Source organism: Rhinopithecus bieti, unplaced genomic scaffold (genome assembly GCF_001698545.2).
Source record: "Rhinopithecus bieti isolate Rb0 unplaced genomic scaffold, ASM169854v2 scaffold_8690, whole genome shotgun sequence".
Lineage (NCBI taxonomy): Eukaryota > Metazoa > Chordata > Mammalia > Primates > Cercopithecidae > Rhinopithecus > Rhinopithecus bieti.
This window is the reverse complement of record NW_016805815.1, coordinates 164,628-175,730: the sequence shown is the minus strand read 5'-3', so window position 1 is coordinate 175,730 and position 11,103 is coordinate 164,628. Positions and strand designations below refer to the sequence as shown.

Here is an 11,103-nt window from a genome sequence, read left to right as displayed (position 1 = left end):
TATACACACACACACACACACACACACACGATACAGTGAAAATCAAATAGATAAATTAAAATGGGATATTTTTAAAATTTCAAATAATCTTAAGGCAGGAATAAAACAGCAGGGACAAGCTGAGAACAAAAAAAATTAAAATGGTCGACCTAAATTCAAACATGTCAGTAACATTCAATGTAAATGGCCTAACCATACTAATTAAAGGACAGCAATGTTCAAATTAATTTAAAAGGAAACCCAGGACTCAGCTACCTACTGTTTATAGCAAGCTCACTTTAAGTCTAATTACATCCATGGTTGATGCTGGGGTGCAGGGATATACTGAGCAGGAGGCCATGCAGTGAGATTAAAACTAAGAGGATGGAGAAAGATATACTATGCATATATGAATTAAAGAAAGCTTGGAGTCGCTGTATTAATACCAGGCAAAGTAAAGGACATTTGCCTTGAATAAAAGGGACATTGCATCATGATAAACTGGTGAATTCACCAAGAAGATACAGCAGTTCTGAGTGCGTATGCATGGAACCCCAGAGCCTAGAAGTCCGTGAGGCCAGAACTGATAGAAATGGAAAGACAAATCCCCAGTTACACTTACGGACTCCAGCTCTCCTCAGTAACTGATAGAAAAGCAGACAAAGTTAGCAAGGATGTAGAAAACCTGGGCACCATCAACAACCAAGTGAACATGCGATTCTTTTCAGATCCCGTTAGGTATTCACCAAAACAGACCATATCCTGGGTCATGAGAATTTTTTAAAAGAACTGAAATTGTCCAGAGTATTTTCTACGAATATAGAATTAAGCTAGAAATTAATAGCAGAAACATATCTTAAGTCTCCAAAGATTTAGAAGCTAAACAACACACCTTTAAGCAATCTGTTAAAGATGTCTCAAAGCAAACTATGGAAAATATTTTGAACTGAAAATACACCACCATATCAAAATTTGTGGGATGCAACCAAAGCAATGCTTAGAGTTAAATTTGTAGTATTAAATACTGATTTTAGAAAAGGAAAGTTCTCAAATCATCAATCTAAGCTTAAGAAACTAGAAAATGAAATGCAAAGTAAACCCAAGCAAGCAGAAGAAAGGAAATAATGGAGCTAACACCAAGCAACAAAATGAAAACAAAACTGTAGCAAATATAAAAAACCAAACCTAAAGCTAGTTCTTGGAACAAATCATTAACTGATAAACCGGTAGCCAGAATGACAAGAAAGCACAGATCCCCAGTATTTGGTATGAAGAGGGTATTCTGTAGACCCCACAGGCATCAAAAGAGTACAGTGAACAACCTCATGCCCATACATTTGGAAATCTGGATAAAATGGACCAATTCCTTTAACCCAAGAAGAAATAACTTGAATATCTATTAAATAATCCATATCTATGAAGGAAATTTTAGATGCATAATCTAAAATCTGAAAAGGCTCTTTTCAAGGGAAGCCAGAAATTGTGTGTCTGTGTGTGTGTGGGTGTGTGTGTACACAGTTATCAACTGATTAAAACAAAGTGTTGAAACTCAAGTGTGAGCCGATGCTGCACGCCAAATAAAGCCATGGGCTTTGCGTGGGAAGGAGCCCGCCCCTCAAGCAGGCGTGGCCGCCTTTGTGGCTCTCAGGCCTTGAGTCTTGTTCGCAAGCACATCCTGGGAAATCTCAGCCGTGTGTGAAGGTGAGGCGAACGCTCTGTTTCCCATCCTGGTGTGAGGGGTCAACTGGAAGCTGTGTGGGGCGAAGGCGGGGTCACCGTGCGATTCCTGGGCGCCTGCTGTGTGCATGGCTAGCGCGGGAAAGGTGGGTGCCTTTGCACTGGGGCTGTGGTCCCAGGCCCGGAGCCCCACCCCAGGTCAGCTGTACAGCCCTGCCCGCGCCTAAAGGAGGAAGGGGATTCCAAAGCCTGGGCTGACTGCTGGGGTGTGTGAGAGGCCCAGGTGCCCACACCACCTTCCCCAGTGCTACCCAGGCGCCACCCTGTCTTTTGTCTGTGGAAAAGACTGGATTTTGTGGAGCTGGAGCTGCATCCAGGGGAAGACACATCCCAGAGAATAAAACTGGGAGGAAAATGCACCCTGTGGGTTGGGGAAAGCCTTATAATTTAGCTAAACCGACCCAAGTGGAAACAGTCCCAAAACCTCCTGGTTTTCCCAGTGGGTGTAATGATAAAGCCAGATTTATGCTCTGAGGCCAAAAGATGCTCCAGAGCCGAGCACTGTGGGCTTAGGAGAGAGAAGGGGTGCAGATGCCAGCTGTCTCCTGCGGGTTCCTAGCTCCAGCCCTGACCCTCACACCTGGCCACGGCTGTGCCCGAAGACTCTCGCGCAGGGCGGCTGTGGCACCCAGGCCACTTCAGGGCAGGCGCCTACCCTGGCTTGTGAGCGGGATGGAGGCCCCAGGGTGGGGACAGCTGTGTCCTGTCCTTTCTGTCCAGGCAGTGCTCCCCGCCCAGGCTCTGCCTCTGGCTTCAGGAGCTGTGGAATGGTCAGTGACCACTGATTTAAACATTTCATGTGGGAAAGCGCAGCAGCACTCATGTTCACCGCTAGGAAAGCCAAGGCATGAACACGGCGGTGGGGAAGTGTGTTTGGACTAGGCTGGTGGGTGGCGGCTGCTCCCTGTTCAGGAAGGGAAGGTTTGAGCCAATCACCAGGGAGGGAGGCCTGGCGGGCAGAGACCCAGGAGCAGCTGCTCCACTCCGCTGTGTGCCTAGAGGCCCCTATCTGCGTCCTCAGCACCCTCCCAGGCCTGCCCCTCCTGGAATCACCCCACCCACCAGAGGCCCTGACCTCGAGTGCTCGCCCTGCCGCCCACTGTAATCTCAAGGTGGTCTCGCTGTCAAGAGACCCTGACCTCGGCTGCCCGCCCCTGCTGCCCGTTGTAACCTGTGCTGATCTCGCTGTCAGAGGCCCTGACCTCCTCGACTGCCCACCCCTGCCGCTTGCTGTAACCTCGGGCTGGTCTCGCTGTCAGAGGCTCCTCGGCTGCCCACCCCTGCCACCTGCTGTAACCTTGGGCTGGTCTCGCTGTCAGAGGCCCTGACCTCCTCGGCTGCCCACCCCTGTCGCCTGCTGTAACCTCGGGCTGGTCTCGCTGTCAGAGGCCCTGACCTCCTCGGCTGCCCGCCCCTGCCGCCTGCTGTACCTGAGCTGGTCTCGCTGTTCTTGGACATGCAGTGCTTGAGTTGGAGCCCCGGAGCCCCAGCCAGGCAGCAGCTCCTGAGGCCACAGAGAGGTCAAGGGCCGGGGTTGTGTGGGACAGGCAGGGTCAGGGTGTGTCCTTTGGCCCCTGGGGTGTCCCTGACTCCTTGGGGTAAGGCAGCACTCCCCACCCAGGCAGGCCCCAACCTCCCAGGGTATCCCCTTGACCCCGGGTCACCCCGTGGACTGCCTGGGTGTCCCCTCGACTCCCTGGGTGCCCCTGAGCCCCAGGCCTCCCCGCGGACTGAGCCCCAGGTCACCGTCCTCCCCACCGACCGCCCGCTTGTGTCTCCACAGCATCAAGATGGTGCTCATGTGGACCAGTGGCGACGCCTTCAAGACGGCCTACTTCCTGCTGAAGGGCGCACCTCTGCAGTTCTCCGTGTGTGGCCTGCTGCAGGTGCTGGTGGACCTGGCCATCCTGGGGCAGGCCTACGCCTTTGCCCGCCACCCCAGAAGCCGGCGCTGCACGCTGTGCACCCTGCTGGCACCAAGGCCCTCTGAGAGTGAGGAGGACAAGGATGTGGGCCAGCCAGCCACAGGCACTGGTGGGTGCTGTGGCCGCTGCAGGTGTGGGCAAGACGGGGTCCAGGTGTTGGGGTCTCCAGCCTCTGTGGGATCTCTCTGGGTGGGCGGTGGGGTGGGACAGCCAGGGTGGATCTGAGCCCAAGGGTTTCGGATGTTTTAGGGTGATATAAAAGCAAGTGTTTTCCCGTTTCCTCTTACGAAACACCGTCTGAGCCCGAGGTACACACGGGGCAGCGGAAGGCGGCCTGCGGGAACCTGCTCCAGGTGGACCCATGGGCCAGCAGCCGCAAACCTTGAAGCTGGGGTGACCTCAGGAGACCCTGCAAGTCCTGTGAGCGGAGCCATTGACCCCGCGAGACCCTGGCCAGACACCCTGCTTGGACTGGGGTGGCCTCTGCTGCCCAGGGGTCTGGCACCGGGGAGGGCCGGGGCTTTCTCTGCCTGGTACATGTGGAAAGGCGGCTGTGTGGACGCAGGGTCACTGTGCTCCTGGTTTTCTGGCAGTTGGTGTTTCCTGGGCCTTGAGAGCGGCTACCAGGCCTGGACGCCTCGGGGCTATGCTGTGTCCAGCCCTGCTGAGCATCACCAGGCGTAGCTCACGCTGCTCTTGTTAGAGCCTCTGGTCCTCAAGTCCTTGGGGACGTGGCAGATGCCAGCGACCATCAGACAACGTGGAGGCCCTCATGGGCGAAGGCTGCGGGGGCCGTGCCGAGGCTGTGCACACGCAGCCTGCACGCCACCCTTGGGCTCCACTGGCAGAGATCCCCTTCCTTCTGGACGCTGACTACACTTCCGGATACAGCGTTGATGTCCATTTTCCAGGAGAGGCGGCCACGGGTCCAGGGAGTGGAGGGGCTGCCCCTGCCACGCAGGTCCTGGCCGATGGCCCCTCACCCTGCCGTCCTGGGCTTTTGGCCTGAAGCAAATTCCTGAGGGGGAGTGCCGGGGCCTACCCCCTTGTGCTGGCTCCCACAGTTTCGCTACAGTGGGAGCTGCCAGTCTGACCCTTGTCACCCCACGCTCTGCCCCCACCCCGTTTTCAGTTTAGCACGAGGTCACACTGTGTCAGCAGCCCTGCACTGACTGCAGCCGGTTTCTGAGATGGAGTCTCGCTCTGTTGCCCAGGCTGGAGTGCAGTGGCGTGATCTCAGCTCACTGCAACCACCGCCTCCCAGGTTCAAGCAGTTCTTCTGCCTCAGTCTCCCAAGTAGCTGGGACTACAGGCGCCCGCCACCTCGCCCGGCTAATGTTTGTATTTTAGTAGAGATGGGTTTCACCGTGTTGCCCAGGCTGGTCTCGAATTGAGCTCAGCCAATCCACCTGCCTTGGCCTCCCCAAGGGCTAGGATTACAGGCGTGAGCCACCGTGCCCGGCCTGTATAGTTCTTTTAGTGCTCTAGGGCATTGGTTTCCAAATGGGAGTGATTATGACCCCATCCTCACACCCCTGCCCAAGGAAACATCTGGCAATTTCTGGAGACATTTTTAGTTGTCACAGCTGGAGGAACACTGCTGGTATCTAGTGTGTAGAGGCCATAGATGCTGTTAAACATCCTGTCATACCAGGATAGTCCCCCACAATAAGGGATTCTCCAGTTCAAACTATCAACAGTGCTGCGGTTGAAAAATCCTATTGTAGGGACTATAATATATGTAACTGGTCCGAGTCTCCTTAAGATCAATATTTTAGTACTTTAAGTGGAACGCAGAGGTCTTCCCACCAAGTTCACTACAGTCTCCCTCTTTTACACTGTAGTTGTCATGTATAGCTACATTCACTAAAAACCCCACCAATGTTATATTTTTTGCTAACTTTCACACATATTTTAAATAACTTAAGAAAAATATATATATTTACCCAGATATTGGCCATTTCTGTTGGTTTTTCCTCATTCCTGGGGTCCCAAGTTGCTCTTTGGTCCACTTCCCTTCCAGCAGAAGAACTGGCTTTAGTATTTCCTGTCGAGTAGCGCGGCTGCCATGACTTCGCTTCACTTCCTTTCATTTGAGAAGGTCTTTATTTCGCCTTGATTCCTAAAGGATTTTTTTTTTTTTTTTTTTTTTTTTTTTTTTTTTTTTTTTTGCTGAATATAGAATTCTGGGTCAAACGTTCTTTTCTTGCAGCATCTGAAAAATGAGCCACTTCCTTCTGACCTCCCTCGTTTCTGGTGAGAAACCCATAGTAATTTGGATCCTTTTCCTCTGACTGCTTTTGAGATTTTTTTATTTGACTTTGATTCTTACCAGTTTGTGATGTGATATGTTTGGGATTCACTGAACTTCTCACATCTATGTTTGTCTTTCACCACATTTTGGTGTTTTCAGCCCTTCTTTCTTCAGTTGCTTTTCTGTGCCACACTCTTTCTCCTCTCCAGGCTCAGATGACAGAATATTAGACCTTTTGGAATTTGCCCCGACTCTATTCATGTTTTTGTTACTGTTTTTCAATTGCTTCCTGTTCAGAATGGACATTTTTTATTGATCTGTCTTCAAGTTCACTATTTCCTCTCATCTGCATTCTACAGTTGTGCCATCAAATACATTATTTAGATTACTGTATTTTTCAATTTAAAATTATCTATTTGGTTTTCTTTAAACCTCTATTTCTCTGCGGAGATGTTCGGTCTCCCCACGCATTCCAAGAACGTTTGCTCTTTTCCGTTAGGGCACAGTTACAACAGTGACTGTCGGCCTGAGCTGGTTTCTACTGACTGTCATTTCCATTGAGAGCTGAGAAACTCGGACTCTTCATACATAACTTTGGTTTTTATCTTGGACATTCTGAACATTATGCAGTGAGATATGAGTCTTCCGTGGTCCCATCAACAGTGTTGCTTTTCCTGCTACCAAGTACTTCACGTGGTTAGATTCAGGGTGCGAGGTCTGACTTGTTTTTGGTGGACTACAGTTCAATTTAATTCCACTTCAAAATCTTCCTTTTGCTCTTTGGATCTGTCCTTCATGTGCAACACTCAGAGACAAGACTGGACTTGAGAGGTCGACTGTCCACAAGGACACTGAGTTCTCAAAGCTGTTGAGATGTAGTTTAGGGCCAGATCTATGCATGTGTAGTTCAAGGGTGAGTCCAGAAACTTCACCACAGCATCCCTCTTCTTCCTCATCATGGTGTACCCAACCTTCCCCATCAGAGTACCATAGAGTCCCCAACCTTCCCCACCACCTCACCAGAGTCCCCAGCCTTCCCCACAACCTCACCACGGAGTCACCAGCCTTCCTCACAACCTCACCACAGTCCCCAGCCTTCCCCACCACCTCACCAGAGTCCCCAGCCTTCCCCACCACCTCACCACGGAGTNTAAAATTTCAAATAATCTTAAGGCAGGAATAAAACAGCAGGGACAAGCTGAGAACAAAAAAAATTAAAATGGTCGACCTAAATTCAAACATGTCAGTAACATTCAATGTAAATGGCCTAACCATACTAATTAAAGGACAGCAATGTTCAAATTAATTTAAAAGGAAACCCAGGACTCAGCTACCTACTGTTTATAGCAAGCTCACTTTAAGTCTAATTACATCCATGGTTGATGCTGGGGTGCAGGGATATACTGAGCAGGAGGCCATGCAGTGAGATTAAAACTAAGAGGATGGAGAAAGATATACTATGCATATATGAATTAAAGAAAGCTTGGAGTCGCTGTATTAATACCAGGCAAAGTAAAGGACATTTGCCTTGAATAAAAAGGGACATTGCATCATGATAAACTGGTGAATTCACCAAGAAGATACAGCAGTTCTGAGTGCGTATGCATGGAACCCCAGAGCCTAGAAGTCCGTGAGGCCAGAACTGATAGAAATGGAAAGACAAATCCCCAGTTACACTTACGGACTCCAGCTCTCCTCAGTAACTGATAGAAAAAGCAGACAAAGTTAGCAAGGATGTAGAAAACCTGGGCACCATCAACAACCAAGTGAACATGCGATTCTTTTCAGATCCCGTTAGGTATTCACCAAAACAGACCATATCCTGGGTCATGAGAATTTTTTAAAAGAACTGAAATTGTCCAGAGTATTTTCTACGAATATAGAATTAAGCTAGAAATTAATAGCAGAAACATATCTTAAGTCTCCAAAGATTTAGAAGCTAAACAACACACCTTTAAGCAATCTGTTAAAGATGTCTCAAAGCAAACTATGGAAAATATTTTGAACTGAAAAATACACCACCATATCAAAATTTGTGGGATGCAACCAAAGCAATGCTTAGAGTTAAATTTGTAGTATTAAATACTGATTTTAGAAAAGGAAAGTTCTCAAATCATCAATCTAAGCTTAAGAAACTAGAAAATGAAATGCAAAGTAAACCCAAGCAAGCAGAAGAAAGGAAATAATGGAGCTAACACCAAGCAACAAAAATGAAAACAAAACTGTAGCAAATATAAAAAACCAAACCTAAAGCTAGTTCTTGGAACAAATCATTAACTGATAAACCGGTAGCCAGAATGACAAGAAAGCACAGATCCCCAGTATTTGGTATGAAGAGGGTATTCTGTAGACCCCACAGGCATCAAAAGAGTACAGTGAACAACCTCATGCCCATACATTTGGAAATCTGGATAAAATGGACCAATTCCTTTAACCCAAGAAGAAATAACTTGAATATCTATTAAATAATCCATATCTATGAAGGAAATTTTAGATGCATAATCTAAAATCTGAAAAGGCTCTTTTTCAAGGGAAGCCAGAAATTGTGTGTCTGTGTGTGTGTGGGTGTGTGTGTACACAGTTATCAACTGATTAAAAACAAAGTGTTGAAACTCAAGTGTGAGCCGATGCTGCACGCCAAATAAAGCCATGGGCTTTGCGTGGGAAGGAGCCCGCCCCTCAAGCAGGCGTGGCCGCCTTTGTGGCTCTCAGGCCTTGAGTCTTGTTCGCAAGCACATCCTGGGAAATCTCAGCCGTGTGTGAAGGTGAGGCGAACGCTCTGTTTCCCATCCTGGTGTGAGGGGTCAACTGGAAGCTGTGTGGGGCGAAGGCGGGGTCACCGTGCGATTCCTGGGCGCCTGCTGTGTGCATGGCTAGCGCGGGAAAGGTGGGTGCCTTTGCACTGGGGCTGTGGTCCCAGGCCCGGAGCCCCACCCCAGGTCAGCTGTACAGCCCTGCCCGCGCCTAAAGGAGGAAGGGGGATTCCAAAGCCTGGGCTGACTGCTGGGGTGTGTGAGAGGCCCAGGTGCCCACACCACCTTCCCCCAGTGCTACCCAGGCGCCACCCTGTCTTTTTGTCTGTGGAAAAGACTGGATTTTGTGGAGCTGGAGCTGCATCCAGGGGAAGACACATCCCAGAGAATAAAAACTGGGAGGAAAATGCACCCTGTGGGTTGGGGGAAAGCCTTATAATTTAGCTAAACCGACCCAAGTGGAAACAGTCCCAAAACCTCCTGGTTTTTCCCAGTGGGTGTAATGATAAAGCCAGATTTATGCTCTGAGGCCAAAAAGATGCTCCAGAGCCGAGCACTGTGGGCTTAGGAGAGAGAAGGGGGTGCAGATGCCAGCTGTCTCCTGCGGGTTCCTAGCTCCAGCCCTGACCCTCACACCTGGCCACGGCTGTGCCCGAAGACTCTCGCGCAGGGCGGCTGTGGCACCCAGGCCACTTCAGGGCAGGCGCCTACCCTGGCTTGTGAGCGGGATGGAGGCCCCAGGGTGGGGGACAGCTGTGTCCTGTCCTTTCTGTCCAGGCAGTGCTCCCCGCCCAGGCTCTGCCTCTGGCTTCAGGAGCTGTGGAATGGTCAGTGACCACTGATTTAAACATTTCATGTGGGAAAGCGCAGCAGCACTCATGTTCACCGCTAGGAAAGCCAAGGCATGAACACGGCGGTGGGGGAAGTGTGTTTGGACTAGGCTGGTGGGTGGCGGCTGCTCCCTGTTCAGGAAGGGAAGGTTTGAGCCAATCACCAGGGAGGGAGGCCTGGCGGGCAGAGACCCAGGAGCAGCTGCTCCACTCCGCTGTGTGCCTAGAGGCCCCTATCTGCGTCCTCAGCACCCTCCCAGGCCTGCCCCTCCTGGAATCACCCCCACCCACCAGAGGCCCTGACCTCGAGTGCTCGCCCTGCCGCCCACTGTAATCTCAAGGTGGTCTCGCTGTCAAGAGACCCTGACCTCGGCTGCCCGCCCCTGCTGCCCGTTGTAACCTGTGCTGATCTCGCTGTCAGAGGCCCTGACCTCCTCGACTGCCCACCCCTGCCGCTTGCTGTAACCTCGGGCTGGTCTCGCTGTCAGAGGCTCCTCGGCTGCCCACCCCTGCCACCTGCTGTAACCTTGGGCTGGTCTCGCTGTCAGAGGCCCTGACCTCCTCGACTGCCCACCCCTGCTGCCTGCTGTAACCTCAGGCTGGTCTTGCTGTCAGAGGCCCCTCGGCTGCCCACCCCTGCCACCTGCTGTAACCTTGGGCTGGTCTCGCTGTCAGAGGCCCTGACCTCCTCGGCTGCCCACCCCTGTCGCCTGCTGTAACCTCGGGCTGGTCTCGCTGTCAGAGGCCCTGACCTCCTCGGCTGCCCGCCCCTGCCGCCTGCTGTACCTGAGCTGGTCTCGCTGTTCTTGGACATGCAGTGCTTGAGTTGGAGCCCCCGGAGCCCCAGCCAGGCAGCAGCTCCTGAGGCCACAGAGAGGTCAAGGGCCGGGGTTGTGTGGGACAGGCAGGGTCAGGGTGTGTCCTTTGGCCCCCTGGGGTGTCCCTGACTCCTTGGGGTAAGGCAGCACTCCCCACCCAGGCAGGCCCCAACCTCCCAGGGTATCCCCTTGACCCCCGGGTCACCCCGTGGACTGCCTGGGTGTCCCCTCGACTCCCTGGGTGCCCCCTGAGCCCCAGGCCTCCCCGCGGACTGAGCCCCAGGTCACCGTCCTCCCCACCGACCGCCCGCTTGTGTCTCCACAGCATCAAGATGGTGCTCATGTGGACCAGTGGCGACGCCTTCAAGACGGCCTACTTCCTGCTGAAGGGCGCACCTCTGCAGTTCTCCGTGTGTGGCCTGCTGCAGGTGCTGGTGGACCTGGCCATCCTGGGGCAGGCCTACGCCTTTGCCCGCCACCCCCAGAAGCCGGCGCTGCACGCTGTGCACCCTGCTGGCACCAAGGCCCTCTGAGAGTGAGGAGGACAAGGATGTGGGCCAGCCAGCCACAGGCACTGGTGGGTGCTGTGGCCGCTGCAGGTGTGGGCAAGACGGGGTCCAGGTGTTGGGGTCTCCAGCCTCTGTGGGATCTCTCTGGGTGGGCGGTGGGGGTGGGACAGCCAGGGTGGATCTGAGCCCAAGGGTTTCGGATGTTTTTAGGGTGATATAAAAAGCAAGTGTTTTTCCCGTTTCCTCTTACGAAACACCGTCTGAGCCCGAGGTACACACGGGGCAGCGGAAGGCGGCC

General features: G+C 52.1%; 1 protein-coding gene across 5 annotated transcripts in view; it reads left to right on the top strand.

Annotated features, from left to right (window-relative positions):
• Positions 1 to 11,043, top strand: part of SLC66A2 (solute carrier family 66 member 2) — a 52,697-nt gene extending 41,654 nt beyond the window's left edge. For 2 of the 5 annotated variants that reach the window (XM_017873804.1, XM_017873803.1), the window contains one exon: positions 3,500 to 3,805. In XM_017873804.1, the coding sequence (XP_017729293.1) occupies positions 3,500 to 3,706 (207 nt within the window). In that variant the 3' untranslated portion in view covers positions 3,707 to 3,805. Of the gene's footprint in view, positions 1 to 3,499; positions 3,806 to 10,621 lie in introns of those variants that run through there. The other 3 variants (XM_017873807.1, XM_017873806.1, XM_017873805.1) reach the window with 3 other exon arrangements.
• The last annotated feature ends 60 nt before the right edge of the window (positions 11,044 to 11,103 follow it).